General features: G+C 36.7%; 1 protein-coding gene across 1 annotated transcript in view; it reads right to left on the reverse strand.

The window, feature by feature from the left end:
* MYCBP2 (MYC binding protein 2) overlaps positions 1–18,386 on the reverse strand; it is a 342,008-nt gene that overhangs the window by 212,406 nt on the left and 111,216 nt on the right. Inside the window, exons 13-17 of the mRNA XM_036754198.1 lie at positions 17,510–17,674; positions 15,512–15,670; positions 10,764–10,968; positions 3,024–3,169; positions 2,597–2,698 (exon numbers count right to left, since the gene is read on the reverse strand). Coding sequence (XP_036610093.1) covers positions 2,597–2,698; positions 3,024–3,169; positions 10,764–10,968; positions 15,512–15,670; positions 17,510–17,674 — 777 coding nt within the window. The remainder of the gene's footprint in view (positions 1–2,596; positions 2,699–3,023; positions 3,170–10,763; positions 10,969–15,511; positions 15,671–17,509; positions 17,675–18,386) is intronic.

The following is an 18,386-nucleotide window of genomic DNA, read 5'->3' on the forward strand; positions in this document are numbered from 1 at the left end:
TCTTACCATAAAGTTGGACTTTTGCCAACCTAAGCCATGCAGAAGATAGCAATAAATCTGAAAGTAAATTAATAGGCCACCAAGAAAAACAGCTGTTCCAGAAACTGTTTCCTTTTGTTTTTGTATTTCTGAGGCACTTCGTAGATATCTCTGAACATATAAGTAAGCACTTAATGAACATTTTTTCATTCATTTCCAAAAAATACTTTTCCTCTCAAATTACTGACCTACTCATGGACTGCTAGTTGGCTTGAATGTGTGTGTAAAATAAACTGACATTTTAAAAGCTTAGATAACAACACATTGTGGGGAAGGAGCGGGAATATGGATCAAACACAGGGAAGTGACAGTAACAGTGAAGAAGGAGCCAGCAGAAATAGCAAAAGCAATTTGGGGGTCAATTAGTTTGGGTGCAAAAAAATGATACCTATCTCCATGGTCCCTAAGAGTATCCCTGTATTATAATGTTTTATTTTTGACTCTGCACCTGGGATTTCATTTGTGTAAATAATACAGGGTGAGGAAACTTATTCTAGTAAAGCAAATCAATAGCAATTCTGCAACTTATAGTCTTAAAGAGCTGCCTGGAAAACTAAGAGGTTTACCCAGGGTTACAAAGCCAAAAGAGAATTGAACCCAGGTCTGTAATTATAATAAAGTATTCAAATTCATAACAATGACTTTGAGCCAGGAAACACAGGTTGTTTTATGGTCAAAATAATGTTTAAAAGTAGAAGGTATATGTACAATACCTTTTAGGAAGATTTCAATAAAAATGGCTAAAATGAAAGATTAGGTGCATAATGGGGCAAGCTTCAGCTACCTAGAAAATTAAAACACATGAACAGTTGATTCCCCAATAATTATAAGCAAATGAGTTGTTACTGAATTTTAAAGGCTATTAAGAAAGGAATTTTTAATAGAATAAAAACACAAGTTTCTACAATTGATATGTATAATTGCCAAATCAAATGCAACAGCATAAAGAGAGCTTGCTTGAACGAGTATAATGTTTGGGGGCTCATGACACATTTTATAAACTGTTACAAATGAGAAAATACATAATCAGATGAAGTGAAGGAATGTTGCATTCTAAATACACTTATAAATGAGTTAACTTATTTGAAGTACATTCGTTTCTATGCATGAAAAATAAATAAAATTATTTTGGTGCAGTAAAGAGACAAAGATTTTAGCATTAAACAATTCAGTCGGCTTCATTCTGAGATTAACTAATTTTTATGCCACGTAGAAAGGAAGGTAGAAGGGGAGGAAAAGTTTTATGGATGACAATTTACAAAATTCTTTTTGCAGCTCATACCACTTACATGGAAAATGAAGACCATTTAATGAGCATAAACATTAAAGGCCCAATAATAATGTTTTAAAATTCCCTTAGGTTCTCAACTTATAGCTTTTTAAATTCATGAAACATTTAACATACAACTATCCAGGCATTTAGAGAACTACAAAAATAATTAGGCAAAAATATATTTTAATGTCACCATAACAAGCATCTATGAAGTGTGACTCTGTACGAACTGGAAAATATCAATAACAGCAATCAATGAGTTAATCAACAGTTTAAACACTATAGAACCACAGTCATAACTTTAGTCTTTCAAATACATGTTTTACCACTTATAGACATTTTTGGGAACTCTACAACTAGACAGGCAAGGTTTCTCTGCTTTCAAAAATAATTCATCACCAAGTCCAAAAGAAAATAAAATTTTACTACCTTAAAGGAGATATGAGCTGTCACCATGAATTGTTTCTTGAGATAATGTGACACACTGGATGTTTCACTTTGAACAAACATTTATGATATCTGGTACCAATAAATGTGAATTTTGATAGTTTTATTTGTTGGGCAAGAAAATCCTAAACTAAACACAGCTTACTATAATGCTCCTTGGGAAAGATGCTTTGGTAATATTCACAACTGTTTCATTTTGACTATCCTAACAGGATACAAAATTTAAAAAAACTAATTAAAACCTTCAAACCACTTTGAAACCAAGGGAAATAATTAGATGCCAATAGGGTAAGAAAACAGTAAATTTGTTTCTGAAAATAAAACTTGCAAATGTGTCCACTAACCTGATTCCTGGCCTGTCTCTGGAGGAGTAGCACAAAATATACATCAATATAGTAATTAATTCATATAATGAGACCAGGTTCCCCAGAAAAAGCTGCACTGAAATAAGAGCAGATAGATACAGAAATACTAGACTAAATTAAAACTGCTTTGTGGCTATGGAGCTTGTGCACCTCCTAGAAACCAGTACTGCTTGATCAGATGAATAAGCTGGGAGGCTTTCCACTGGAGTAAAAAAGATAATCTCTTATGACTGATGTCCAAGAAGCTATATGTGCTAAATACTTATCTTCAGGCTGATGGTAAAATTCCTGTTTGTATGGTAAATATACTTTACATAATGTATTCGAGGGTAATAGCAAATTTTATAAGGAGAATATTTAAAATTAAAGGATATTCAGAGAACTTTAAACAGATACTTTGATTCTGAAAACAAATTTGCCCACTTGAGCAAACCATCAGATTTTTAACTAATTTCTTTCTGCATAATCTTACCTCTGCCTTCCTCCAATCTATGCCTCCTGTTTACACGCTGTCGTTTTTCTTCTTGCCGCAACTGAAGGTGTTCTTCAATGTTAACTCCAGGTACAGGGACAGCTGAAAAATTATCAGTATAAGAAGAGAATTAAGTTACATCATAGATGTGATCAAAATGCATCAGAAACTAGAAGCTGAGAAATCTATTTTACATAAATGAATGCTCTTTTTTGTTACAGTGAGGGCTCATTTTACAGGGAGCCAGAACAGTCACAGTATTTAAGAAATAATCCATATTATCAGTTTCCTTGATTTCATTTAACTCCAAGTTGCATATATTCTTCAAAATACTTTGATATGTATTATGTTTATTAATACTTTTATTAAAGTGTAGAATTTCTAAGTTATGAGAGTAAAATTTGTCACACACGCAAACAAATCCTACCTAATAAAAGATCTAAAGGTATCATTTCTTTCACAGCATCAAGAATTCCTCTTTGTCTTGCCTCCTGACCATCTAATTCTCTTGCACAGGCTTTACAACAGCCACACACAGCACAGCCAGATTCCCCAGAACCACAGCCACAGATCCTAAAAAAAAGAATCAAAATTATTTAACAGCATTTCTTGCTACATCATTCCTTTCTTTTCATGTCATTTCCTATACAATGGACATCAAAGACTCTCCTTGGGTGATAACATAGGTTCAACACTGTAATGGCAAGCAAAGTGGAACTTTTTGTTGTCTTTTGTTTTGGAGTGCTTCTCAGCACTAAGGCAATCAAGTGCCTTTGATTGAGTCGTGTCTTTGTTTGTAGGAAGGCCCACATGCTTTTGCAAATTAGGTCAGGAGAGGTGTGACCCTGAAAAGGGGTATATATACTCTGAGGTTAGCATTGTGCTTGGGGCTCACTCACTGGAAGAGTGTTCTGTGATTTGACCTGAGGAGCCAAGGAGTACCCTCTTGCCTCTGGCTTTGAAAACCCAGATGGTGCTTCTCTCTCTCTGGTAACTGTGTATGTATTGCTATGGTCAGAAAGATAGAAGCCTGTCTGCTGATTTGTGTTATTTTGCTCTGTTTATATAACTTCTGCTTGTAATTTGTTTGTACTTTCTCTGAAGTTCAGGGTGCTGACTTTTTCCCCTGAGATAAGTGAATGATATATGTATCTTTGATTAAAGTGAGATTGTAAACCCCTTAAAGTTGCTTTCCTTAGAAAAGCAGATCAAAGAACCTGTGCTAGCAGCCCTCCTGTGTGCTGGTGTTATTGGCCTTAGATCTCCACAGCAGCTGCAAGCAGCGATGTTGTTACAAACACTACCTAAAGTAATGGTTATCCAATCAGTGACTGGGAGGTCACTACCTACTAAGGCAATCCATTTCATTTTTGAGCAATTCTAATTGTTATTAAGTTCTTTATTCTGAACCGAGAACTGTCTGTAAGTTTTACAACTGTTGAGATTCCATCTTCGGTATAATTTAATTCTTCTTTCACCTCAAATGTAATCCTTTGTCTCCTACAACACTTCAAATACCTAAAGAGAGTTAACATGTATTCCTTAAGTCTACGCAATTAACCAACAAACATTTTAAAACGTCTCATATTGTACTATGTGACAAAAACAAAGTAGTCTCTGTTTCCAAAGAATTTATATTGCATTAGATCACCAATACCCACCCACCCACACACACACACAGAAAGACACAAGAATACAAAATATACGTACAGTATATACGCATACTCCTTGGTCATGTGTTACCTTATGCTTGTGCTTTGATAGTCATGAACTTGATGGGCATCCACTAGGGTGGATTTTGCAACCTAGGTTTATGGGGGAGATGTTTTGCTTCTGACTATGCCATTTCAGTAAATATCTGATTATGTGCTCTTGATGACTACTAAAGATAAACACTCTAGTGGGAACTCCTGAATTATAGTCTTAGAAGAGTGGAACTGCAATGTACCTTTGAACTTTAGGTAGATATTTCTCAGGGAAACTGCTTGTGAACTGGGGGGTAGCCTAAGGAGAGGAGTTTAAATTTATCCCTCCTCCACTACAAATTTAATCCCTCTTCCACTACAACACTTCAACATATGAAAGGAGAAAGATCAAGAGTTTCCCTAAGTCTACTTAATTAATGATCAAATATTTATTATGTGCTTGGGAGATGCCAGACCCTATGATAGGTACTGGGGATACAAACACAAAAACAAAACAGATCTCTCCTCAAGGAGCTTATATCACCTCAATGGGAAACAATTTGAATACAGGTAAATATATAGAAAGAGTAACTTCAAGGTTACTCTTGAGGAGGTAGGAGTTGGCACTTGCCCTAAATTTTGAAGGAAACTAGAGATTCTTCAGTGGCAGAGGGAGGGAGAAAAGGTATTCCAGTTTTGGGGTACAGCCAAGCAAAGGCACTAACACCGTAGATGCAAGCAGGCCATTCTGGTTACAATGTTAAAAGTAGGCTGCAGCCAGGTTATGAAAGGCTTTCAATGTCAGAGGATTATCTATTTGGTCCTAGAAGAATTGGAGCTAACATTCTAATAGAGGGAAATGACAAATAGATACAGAATAAATGTACTTTCAAAGTTGACACACAGCAGGCCTGTTATCATCAATATAGGAAAGTTTTTAAAAATTCAAGTGATGGCCCTAATCTAGTGCTACTTTACCAATATCACTCCCCCTACACTCCTCAATTTAAAAAAAAGCTGCTTATCAGGAAATAAGAGGAAATATAAAGTTATTACTGATTTTAGTGATGGCTACAACTTTATGACAGCCAAGAATTTAGGACTTCAAGAAACCCTCTGAAAATTTCAAGGAAAAATCTACTTTTGGTTCCCCTTATTCAATTTACTTGTGGACAGCAGTGAGGATGACCTGAAGAAAATGACTAGTTCACAATAAGGAGATCAGGTTAACAGATCTGCTCCATGTTCGAGAGCTCCAGACTGAAACTCAAGGCTAACAATAGTGTACCAAATTAAAAGAAGATGAGGAATTATTTTCCAAACTGGATAATTCTATACTAAAATAACCTACCTGCTCTAGTGAGAAAAGATAAGAAATTAATATACTATATTTAAACAAAAATCTTTGTTGAGCACTTACTACAAGCATAGCATTACACTAAGCCTAAGGAGCAAGTATCAAGAGTGTACTAGGCCTAGAAGAACTAATGATCTAGCTGTTTCAACTATGGGCATTCTAAAAAAGAACTTTTCATCCTTTGTTGTTCTAGGAGGAAAGGCCCTGTGAAAATATAATTTGGTTTCCATTTACAGCAAGCTTTCCCATAAGAACAGTTGCCCACTTACAGATTGTGGAAGGAAAGCTCTAAGAGTACAGAAAACCAAAGATCTTAGGGTCATGGAATAAGAATTTTCTAAAACCCTGCCACCAAATTTTTCCCTCCAAAAGACAAAGTTGTCTGAGGATTTTCTTTTATTCAGCTCGTTTTTCCACAATAGTTTTTTTTCTTTTTCTATTAATCTATTTATTTTTAGTTTTCAACATTCACTTCCATAAGATTTTGAGTTCCCAATTTTCTCCCTGTCTCTCCTCCCTTCCTACCCCAAGATGGTATGCATTCTGATTACTCCTTCCCCTAATCTTCAGTCCCTTCTATCACCCCCCCACCCTCTTCTCTTATCCCTTCCCTTCTATTTTCCTGTAGGGCAAGATAGATTTCTATACCCCACTGCCTATATATCTTATTTCCCAGTTGCATAAAAAAACAATTTTTAACATCCATTTTTAAAACTTTGAATTTCACATTCTCTCCCTTCCTCCCTCCCTACCCACCCTCACTATGAAGGCAAGCAATTCCATATAGGTTACACATGTGTAGTCATGCGAAACACTTCCATAACAATCATGTTGTGAAAGATTAACTATACTTCCCTCCATCCTTTCCTGCCCTCCATTTATTCTGTTCTCTCCTTTGACCCTGTCCCTCCTCAAAAGTGTTTGCTTCTGATTACCCCCTCCCATTTGCCCTCCCTTCTATGATCCTCCCTCTTTTATCCCCTTCCCCCCTACTTTCCTGTAGGGTAAGACAGATGTTCATATCCAATTGAGTGTATATGTTATTCCCACCTTAATCCAAATTTGATGAGAGTAAGGTTTACTCATTCCCTCTCATCTTTTTCCCTCCATTGTAAAAGCTTTTTCTTGCCTCTTTTATGTGAGATAATTTACCCCATTCCACCTCTCCCTTTCTCCTTCTCCCAGTACATTCCTTTCTCTCACCCCTTAATTTTATTTTTTTGATATCATCTCTTCATATTCAACTCACTTTGTGCCCTCTGTCTATTTACACACACACACACACACACACACATTCCCTCCAACTACCACAATACTGAGAAAGGTCTCATGAGTTACAAATATCATCATTCTATGTAGGAATGTAAACAATTCAACTTTAATAAGTCCCTTATGATTTTTCTTTCCTGTTTACCTTTTCATGCTTCTCTGGATTCTTGTATTTGAAAGTCAACTGTTCTATTCAGCTCTGGTCTTTTTATCAAGAAAGCTTGAAAATCCTTTATTTCATTGAATGTCCATTCATTCCCCTGAAGTATTATGCTCAGTTTTTCTGGGTAGGTGATACTTGGTCTAAATTCTAGCTCCTCTGACCCTTGAAATATCATATTCCAAGCCCTCTGATCTCTTAATGTGGACCAATTCATATTTTTCTTGGAGGCTTTGGATGTAGAAGCTTTGACTTTGTTGTCTTCTTCTGGTTGGATGTTTTGATCTTCTTGTCACCAAAGTAAGATTCTATAGTCTGATATTTTTTTCTGCTGTATGCTCATTTTCCCAGCCAATTACTTGAATTTTTAGCTCTTCGTTAAGGTAGGACTCTGCTTCCAGTGTGAAAAGTGTATTGTCTGAAGCTTCAGGGGTTTTGTGCAGCTGTTTTCAGAGATATTTCAAGGGACCTGTAAATTTTCAGTTCTTTCAAGGTGGTATGGTTAAAGGAGAAGTGTTTACTCTGTCTGTGCTCTGGTTTGTGAGTCACCACAAGCACTCTTTTTCTGCCTGGGAACCATGAGGAGGATTCCCTTTCCACCGCCACAGCAGCACTCCTCCTCATCCCAGGACTACCACCCAGGACTGCGACCCAGATCTAAGTATGGGCAAAGCAAGAGAATCCTGACACAGCACCAGAAAAGAGATCCCTACAATCCCCCTCTGTGGGCTGAGAGCTCTAGAGGCAGCCACTGCCGCTGCCACTGCTGTCACCACTGCTGCTGCCCTGGGGCTGGGGCTGGATCATGCTCCTCTCTCATCCAGGTCTGACAGACCTTTCCTACTGACCTTCTATGTTGTCTTTGGCATTTGTGGATTGAGAAGTCTGGAAACCACCACAGCTGCTAGTGATTCAGTGTCCTGAGGCCTGCTCCAGGTTGCTCCAACCTTGTCTGTGTCTGCACGGCCCACACTGGCCTGCACTCTTTTCTCAGCAGTACTGATGCAACAGACCTTTCCTGTCAAGCTTCCATGTTGTCTTGGGCTGGAAATTTGTTTCACTCTGTCATTCTGTGGGTTCTGCTGCTCTAGAATTTGCTTAGAGTCATTTTTTACAGGTATTTGGAAGGGTTTGGGGGAGAGCTCAAGCAAGTTCCTGCTTTTACTCCACCATCTTGGCTCTGCCCCCTCTACTTCCTGCAATAGTTTTGCACAGTAAAAACTGAGTTCCTTGAAAGTTTAACTTCAATCAATAAAAAAAACAAGAACAATTAATTCTATTGAATTTTTTCACATCTTTACTATAAACCTAGTATATTGTTCAGTTGTTTCAGTGGTATCTAATACTTTATGACCCCATGTGGGATTTTCTTGGCAAAGATCTGGAGTAGTTTGCCATTTTATTTTCCAGCTCATTTTACAGATGAAGAAACTGAAGCAAACAGGGTTAAGTGACTTGCCTAGAGTCATTCAGCTGGTAAGTGTGTGAAGGCATATTTGAAGACAGGAAGATGAATCTTTTTGACTCCAGGACCAGCACTCTATCCACTGTGCCATCTAGCTGCCCCTCAAAACTAGTATATAAAACCTATTTATAATTTTTATATGTCCAATAAGTCAAAAAATACATTTTTTAAACCTAAGTTAAACTACAACATATCATTGTAGAAAAATTAATAGAATTTCAGCATGCTTTTGACATACAGAATTAAAATTCATCTTTCCAATTTTTCTTTTTAATTTACTATTATTACCCTGAAAGCTTATACCACCAAATAATCTCAAGCCAAAATGGTCTAATATATAATAAAACTAAATAAAAAGAACAAGGAAAACACAAATATCCATACTTTTCATTAAAAATGACCAAAGCAGGTCTCTCTGATCATCTTAAGCCATTACTACATCATTTTTGGCTTTTATTTTGTTTGATTAAAAACAAACGCATTCAGAATTTTCAGTGTTGCTTTATATGATTAAATCTTGCCAACAATTTAGTTCCTTGAAATAACAAGAGGTTAGTAACAAACACAGTGCCAAATCAGGTACACAGACTGCTACGTTGGAAAGTATCCAGTATCAAAAAATGAAGAGTTGGGTCACATGGCTAGTAAGTATCTGAGTCTGGATTTTAATGCAGAGTTTCTGATTCTAGGCCAGGTACTTTATCCACTGTGTCACCTACCAACTCCAGCTAAATTATTACTGTTTAGATTTTAAAATTCCACCAGATCCTGTGAAATATTTTCAATTTGCAAAGCAAAATTTTCTAAGCCTATGACATTTCTCTCTTCATTATTTCCCTTTGGAGGAATATGTTCCAGACACAGTTAAAGAAAAAAAAAAGCTCTCTTGGATACTGTATTCAGAGGCAGGGTCACAACTGCCCATGTTGAAATCTGAAACCTGCCTGACTTGGCTGGAATCACAAATGACATTAAATGACCATCGTTTGCTTTGCTTTTCATTGATTCACTGTAACAACAATGGTGCTCGCAGCTACTGTGGAGGTGTAAGGCCAATAACACCAGCACACAGGACGACTGCTAGCACAGATTCTTTGATCTGCTTTTCTAAGGAAAGCAACCTTAAGGGGTTTACAAATTACTTTAATTAAACATACATATACCATTCACTTAGTTCAGGGGGAAAAGTCAGCACCCTGAACTTCAGGAAGAATACAAACAGAAACTACAAGCATACATTATATAAACAGAGAAAACAAGCACGAATAAGCAGATAGGCTTCTAGCTGTCTGTCCAAGCAACACACAAACAGTTACTAGAGAGAGAAGCACCAACATCTGGGTTTTCAAAGCCGGGGAGGAAGGGGCTCCTACAGCTACCCAGAATCTCATCTGGCCAAATCACCAACACTCTTCCAATGAGTGTGCCCCCCAAAGGCAAAACATTAACCTCTGAGTATATATACACTTCTTCAGAGTCAGAGGGTGTCACAACCATGGGACTCAAACATGTAAACTAGGCCTTCCCTTGACATAAGCAAGTCACCAAAGACTCCCTATTCATCAAAGATTCCTTAGTGCTGAGAAGCACTCCAAAACAAAGACAGCAAAAGGTCCCACTTTACCTGCCCTAGTCAAACAAAGTCAAGACTCATTAAAGGCACTTGAGCACCTTAGCATTCCAAAAGAGAAGACAACAAAAAAGTCCCACCCTAATTACCATAACATTCATGTCCTTCATTACAGATTCATGCAGATTCAGTTGTTTCAGTTCATACAGTGAGCCTTCCCTTTCCTCTTGTTTCTTCATATTGCTGGATCCAAGATTTCATTATTTTTGCTACTACTTTCAACAATACAGATCACAACCCCCCCCCCCCAATTCCTTAGGAGACTAAGTATTCATGAATTTTATGGCAACCATGCGTACAGGTTGAGAGACACAGCATTCATGGCATCAGGGGCTATCAAAGGAGGAACAATACTGGATCTGCACTGCTCCTTAAGTGAAGGGCAAAACTCTTTTGAATAAAAAATACACTAAACTCCTAGTGACAAAATTCATTTAATTTTAGTTCTAAGAAATGCATAATAAAAATGATTTTCTGAAATATTTGGAATTATTTCTGAAAAATATATATGCTAAACAATGTATTCTTGATGTTCTACTAACAATTACAGAAGACTAAAGAAATAAAAAATTAAGTTATTTGTACTAATTTATTTCCTTACCCTCCAGGGACTCTGTCTGGCCGTCCACTACTGACACAACTGGCTCCATAACCTGTACAGTCTCCACAGACAGTACAAACCATGCACTGCTCAAGTTTCCATTTGTGCATGCCTGGAGGACACATCATGGATTTCTCATCTTTCTCATCTAGTTCTTCTTCCAAGTCTTCATCCATTGCTGTTGCCATGTTTTCAATTCCAAAACCTATTTTTGGAACAACAATCAATAACTTTCTATATGATTTATTTCCATGCTTTAAAGGTAATAAGTAATTACAATTCCATATCTATCTATGTGATTAATATCTATTTCACATATACAGGTATCCATGTATAAATTATGTGTATGTATGATTATATGTAATTATATGCATACATATTCACACATACATACAATGTTTTGAAGGTACCGCTAGCTCTCAAATCACCCAGGTTCACAGCTTGAGAATCAAACCTGAATCTTTCTTCTTCATTATCGCCCTTAGCCAATTGTTTGTCAAGTCTTCTCGACTCTACTTCCCTCTCTGTAGCTTCAAGCCCTTCTTCTTTACACCACAGCCACCAGCCAGTTTAGGTTCTCATTTCCTCTCATCTGATCTACAATAAGAGCTTCCTAATTGACCTCTCTGGTTCTAGTTTCTCTCCTGAGTCATATGCCACAGTGGGTAATGGCACCATACTAATTCAACTGTATATGTAAAGGAAGAGGATTTTGTTCAGTTGTTTCAGTTATGTTCAACTCTTTGTGATTCCATTTGGGGTTTTCTTGGCAAAGATATTGCATTTGCCATTTCCTTCTCCAGCTAATTTTAGAGATGAGGAAACTGAGGCAAACAGGGTTAAGTGACTTGCCCCAGCTCACACAGCTAGTAAGTGTTTGAAGGCAGATTTGAACTCAGGAAGGTGAGTCTTCCTGACTCTAGGATCAGCACTCTATCTAGCTGCCCTAAAAAGATGAGGATACACAATGTCTAACAGTTAAAAAAATACTAACTTGAAAGCCAACTAACAACTCTTTTACACTTACTAAAAAAAAAGCAGAGTAGTGGTGGAGGGGGGAAGGAGAGGAGAAAAGAGACAACATGCAAAAGAAAAAGCTTTGAAGTAGGAAGCTCCTTGAAGCTTTTCAGGAAAGAAGCACATGGCTTCCTATCCCTGCACATGTGTGGATACAGACACATGCTTACACACACAAAAATACACACACACACACACACACACACACTTTAAGTAACTCCAGATGGCACTGGTTCAGTGTAAGCCTGCTGTAATGAAGTTTCTTCAAAATTTATTAGTTCTGCAAAGACTTCTTTAGAGCTTCATATTTTCAAAAGACAGCTCTAAGCTATAAAACAGTAATATGAAAAGTTAACTATTTTGGGAAACTGCGAATACTACAAAGGCAGACTGGAACCAAACTGTGAAGGGCTTTAAATGCCAAATTGAGGAGTTCAGATTTTATCTTGGAGGCAAAAGGGAGCCATAGATATTTCAAAGCCAGAAAAGGACATATTTGGACCTGTGCTTTAGGAAGCTTACTTTGGCAACTCTGCGGAGAGTTACAGAGAGAAGAGACAAGAAACTGAGAATCTAGTTAGGAAGCTATTATAATAGTTCAGATGAGAGATGATGATAATTTGAGCAGATGAGTATTGAGAAGTGGATGGATGCAAGAGTTTGTACTGTGAAGGCAGAACTGACAAAATTGTCAAATTATTACATATGGGAGATAAGGGAGAAATATCAAGGATAAGTCTTGCATAAAGGATAGCTCCCAGGATACAAAATTGGGTGACCAGAAGAACAGTAATGCCTTTGAGAGAAATAGGGAAGTTAGGAAAAAGAGCTGGGTTCTAGGGAAATCATAATGCCTGGAAGCATATAAATGATCAGAAATATTGATTATGAGATGCCATCCAGGTAGAGAGGTAAAGCAGGGAGCTGATAATTCCCTGAGCTGGAGCTCAGAAAAGAGACAAGCTAGAGCAAGATACGTAGATTTAGGAGTCATCTGAAATGAGATAACAAATTAACCCATGTGTGATGCATGAAACTACCAAGAGTGAACAGAGAAGACAAGAGAAAGAGCAGAGAAGAAATTCCAGGATAGAACTTCGGAGAAATCCCGTTCTAGGGAGAGCAGCATCATGAAAATCTTAGAAAGAGAACGACAAGAAAGAGCATAACAACAATAACAATAGTTGGCCAAAGGTATCAAAAAACAGTGAACAAAAAGGATAAAAACTGTGAGAAGATTATACTGGATTTAAGCAATTAAAAAAAACCACCGACAACCTTGTACGGGTTCAATAGAATAGTGGCTGTATAAGTCCATAGGAGAGAAGGTAACAGAATTAGGGAGTAGAAAACTTGTTTCTAGGATTTTGGCTAGGAAAGGGAAGAAAGGTAAAAGCTACTAACTTGAGAGAATGAAAGATTTGAGTGAAGGTTTTTTAAGTATGAAGATCTGACCATAGTTGTTGGCAGAAGGCAAAGAGCCAGCAGATAAAGAGAGACTAAAGATTAGAAAGTTGAAGAGTAGATTGAAAGAGCACTCTCCCGGAGGAAACAGGAAGGGATGGGATCAAGGGCACATGTACAAGGAATGGACTTGGTAACAAAAAGGACTGCTTCCTTCTTTGATACTGGAGCAGAGTAAGGTAGAAGGGGAGATGATGTCAAAGGTATCTGAGGTATAAAACTGGGGAAAATGATAGATGCCTCAATTTTCTAAGAAAAATACAAAATGAGTTTATCTGCTGAAAGGAAGGAGGTGGTCCAGATGTTTTTAGGAGAGAAGAAATGGTTGAGAACACCATATAAGATGTATACAATATTGAGTCCATAGGGGCAGAGTCAAAGGAATGGCACATAGAAGTGAGGGGGTAGTTGAAAATATGTAATGTAAATTTGTAGTAGACCCAATCAGAACAGTTGCATGACTTTCTCCAACAGTGTTAAGTACTACAAATAGGAGTAAAGGAGACAGACAGTGCCAGTAACCTGGGATAGAGTTTTTCAAGGTATGACCCTGCAACCAAACAAGAGGGCAAGGGACTGAGGACAGAGTAGATAGACTGATCCAAGTTGTGTAGAGAGGCTAGAGTAAGGATGAAGAGACTGTATACAGATCACACACTGAGGAGGAATAAGTTTAGGAGGAATGAAGCAGAGAAATAACAAGACAGAAGGTTATGACAAGTGACAGGAACTTAAAAATAGCTGAAGGTCTTGCTAGACACAGGCAGAGTGACAGTATCAAAAATGACAGTAGAAAGCTTAACAATAAAGAAATCATAGTATTTTTAAAAAAACACAGCACCCTGGGGCTATTTAGTGAAGGGAAAATCAATGAACCCTGAGACTGATGTCTTAGTGTTAGTATTATTACTACAGAGTATAACTCCTCATGTTCATATTAGTAATTGTAATACATAGTTTTACACCTCAGTGGAATCTCATATTCAATTAGTCCAATCCCTTTTTATAGATGAATAAAGTGGGTCCTAGGAGAGAGGATTAAGTGAATTGTCCAAAGGCATTTACCTGATGATTTTTTAAAAGATTTTAAAAAATATTCATCATATTTTTTTACAACACCAGAATTTCTCCTAGTATCCTTTCTCTTCCTCATTCCCCTCCCCAAAGAACCATTCTATATAGCAAACACTATTTTTTTAAAGAAAAAGAAAAAAAAAGTCCACAAAACTGATCAATACTGTACACTGAAAAAGTTTAGCTGATTTTAACTGTTCAAGAAAATGAAAAAGTACATTTAGGAGGGATTTACATATAAATATATGTATGTATTTTTGTATACATATATATGTGCATATGAGAAAGATTTCACTAAAATAGTTACATTTTGGTTAAGTTCTTAAGTTTTAGTTCCTTTTAAAATTCGCTTATGTTACAAAGCTCATTTTCCAACAGGTGTTACTGTAATTTTAAAGTTAATAATACAGATATAAAAATAAGTACAGTTGTTCTGAGATCTGACATTTAAAAAAGTAATTCAATGCTAACTGCACACTGTTAAAAACAGTTGCTGTTCTCAAAGATCTTACAATCTAATGGGGGAGATAATATGCAAACAACTATATACAAGCAATATGTTCACAACACACACACACACACACACACACACACACACGCTAAATTGGAAACAATTTCAGATGGAAGACCCTAACATTAAGGCACTGGCAGGTGGGATTGTGGCTGAGACTTCAAAGAGGCCAGGGAAGCCAGGAAATAGATGAGGAGGGAGAAAATTCCAGGCATGGGAGACAGCCAATAAAAATGTGAGAAGTTAAGATATAGAATATCTTGCTCAAGGAATAGCAAGGTGGCTAGCAACACTAGCTAGCAATAGGGAGGTTTTAAAGAGGAATAAGTTTTGGGGGAGACATGATTTCTATTTAGACATGTTGATTTTGTGATTTCTATGAGTCATTAAGTTTGAAATGTCCAAAAGGCAGCTGGTGATGTGGAACTAGAACTCAGGAAAGACTAAGAGGCTGGTTATACAGAGTAATTTGCATAGAGATGATCATTTAACATGGAAATTGATTAAATCAACAAACCAGAGAATATATACCAATAAAAGGATAAACCAGTATAGTAACTTCTCAAATTTCAGGGGAAAATATTTTCAAAAACATTGCATTATCTTAAAGGCTCTATTTCACTGCCTCATATATATTTTTAAAGGAGGAAAAAATTATAATATGAGTACATTAAATACTTACCTTTCCCTCCTTGGTTCATGGAGCCTGTATCTCGTCCACACTGTCCTTTGTTATTTACACCAAATGTCCAAACTTCCCCATTCTTCATTAAGACACAAGTATGAGCCTTTCCCATGGCTACCTGAGTTACAAAATGGCCCTTCAAATCAGTTACCAAACCTATTGGGAAAAGAGAATTTGTAAGGAACAAGAAATGGATGAGGAATGTGCCTTTTGGATGCTATACTGATCATGAGACTACTTAATCGATAAACATTCTTCAATACTCCAGTACTGGTAAAGCAGTTGTAAAATGTTTTTGATCCATGGACTATTCTGGTAGGACAAAGGACCCAGGGTTTACCTATTTCGTGGATTTTGACTTGTCACTACAAAATCAAATAAAACCTCACCAAAATTTATTATAAGAAGGGCACTTCTTTTAATGAAAAGCCAATGAAGTGATTTCTCATGGACCCTGATTATTAAAAGCAGGAAAACTATAAAAAAATTAGACTATCCTCACACTACCGAGTCAAGTCGATTTGATTCATTAAATAATTACCAAGCATTTATTATATAATGTATGTGCTGTAGGTCTAGCACCGAGGCCCATGGTTGACTGTATTTCGCATTACAGTGGGATTTAAGGAGTTGAAAGAGCTGAACTAGAACCGAGTGAGGAAAGACCCGAATTCAAAGTCAGCTAGCAACACATGCTATCTGTGTGAACACAGTCACATTCTTTATAATTTCTGAGTAGTATCTGTGGTACTTTTCACAGGTTTTTACCCCCCAAATATTACATTAGGTAATTTATGTGATGTGCCTTGGAAATCTTATATATCTACATAATGTTAGCTATCATTTTAAAAAAAATAGCCAATGAAGTCTTGTTCACTGTTTTAAACTTTTTGATAATAATTATGTCACTGCTTTCCTTTAGCACCTGGAAAGTCTTTTTTTAAAGTGTAAACTCATAGGAGGGCATCCTTTCATAGATCTTTTTATTATTCTAGGCTCATAAAAATTCCATGCAGATGGATGTCTTTATTTAGCAATCCTCATTGAACTATCCTATATTTAAGTACTTTGAAAGTAAATCTCTATTACTTAATTGTGACTACTAATTTTGAAATGATCATTTTATATGTGTTCTTCTCAAAGAGAACGCTATCTTTTATATGTCATAAAATTCCTCATATGAGGCAATGTTTTTCAATATGTATTAACAAACTACAAATATAATACAACTATGAAGTCCAACATAACAAAAATGATCAAATATTCTATTTATTTTCTGTCCCTACTGCTTAGAGTTTTTAGATTTTCATGTCATCATGGAACTTTGGTTAACCCTATATGACATCAGTGATGTTTCTCTCTGACAACAGCTAGCATTTATATGCCACTTTAAGGTTTGCAAAATCTTCACATATGTTATCTCACTCAATCCTGAGAGGTAGGTGCCTCTCATTTTACATTATTCTCATTTTACAGATGAGAAATTAAGGCTGAGAAAGGTTAAATGACTTGCCTAGATTCATACAGTTAATAAGTATGAGGCAGGATTTGAATATCTCAGAGTATATAGGGAGGAGTTACAAATATAAAACAAAAGTTTTATCTGAAAAGACCAAAATGAAGAGTGAAATCAAAGTAGGAATGACATGTTAGTGATTTTCATGTGTAAATGGCTCACAAATGATAATAACTAGCATTTACAAAGCACTTTAAGATATTTCAAAGAACTTCACAAATACTACTCCATTTGATTCTCAAAAAAACCCTGGGAGGTAGGTGCTATTACATTTTATAGGTAATAAAACTGAAGTCACATAGATCAAGGTTACACAGCTGATATGTATTTGGGGCAGGATGTGAACTCCGGGCTACCAAATTCCAAGTCCTGCATTCTAATCACTGCACCACTTAGTGGCCTCTGTATAGGCATCTTCCCATATTTTCTAACAGTATGTCCTTGTAATTGTGCTATGTAACTTTTAAATGTTAACTTACTTGAACTGTCGGAATAAATGGCGTCTTTCCCAAACATGTAGAGTTCTCCATCTTTAGATATGACAGAACTACTTCCATTATTGCATGCTGTGTATACCACAATTTTTCCTTCCATTTTAATGATTTTTTTAGGCTTGTATGGTTTGGATTGCCGTCTGCTTTTAGCTTTTAAAAAAATAGGCGAATAAAGTAATTTAAAGTTAATGTGCAAAAAGAATGTATCTTGCAAAAGAAACCAAGTATACACTATTAAAATCTTCAATGAAAACATACTTTACTTTTACACTTACAATAAAAGTTAAGTCTAACATTGGGAAGGGGAAGAAGAATGGAAAAAGCATTTACATAGTGCTTTCTATGTGCAAGGCACTGTGGTAAGTGCTTTAAAAACATTATCTCATTTGATGTTTTCACAACAACCCTGCAAGGTAGGTGCTGTTATCCTCTCCATTTTAAGATGAAGAAACTGAAGCAGAGAGGTTAAGAAGCTTAACAGGGTCATGCAGCTAGTAAGTGAGGCCTAGTATTGTACCACCTGGCTGCCCTCCATGTACACAGGGCTATTGATTGATAGCTGGATGGGGACATTAACAGCTCTCTAGTCCATCATTTTACAGAAGAAAAAAGCTGGTTCAGAGACATGAAGAGATTTGCCAGTGGTCACCCAAGCAGTATAATAGAAGAAGTGGAATCTGAATCCAGGTGCTCTAACTGAGCCCAGTGCATAGTGAATCCTCATAGATACTTCAAAATGGACAGGACAGAGACAGGTAATGGTCTGTAATGTCATCAGCACTGAGAGCTTCCCAGTAAGGAAACTCCCTCTACTAGTACATGTCAGTACCTGCTCTGTAACTTAGTCTTAGAGAGTTTCCTA

The sequence above is a fragment of the Trichosurus vulpecula genome, chromosome 4 (genome assembly GCF_011100635.1).
Source record: "Trichosurus vulpecula isolate mTriVul1 chromosome 4, mTriVul1.pri, whole genome shotgun sequence".
Lineage (NCBI taxonomy): Eukaryota > Metazoa > Chordata > Mammalia > Diprotodontia > Phalangeridae > Trichosurus > Trichosurus vulpecula.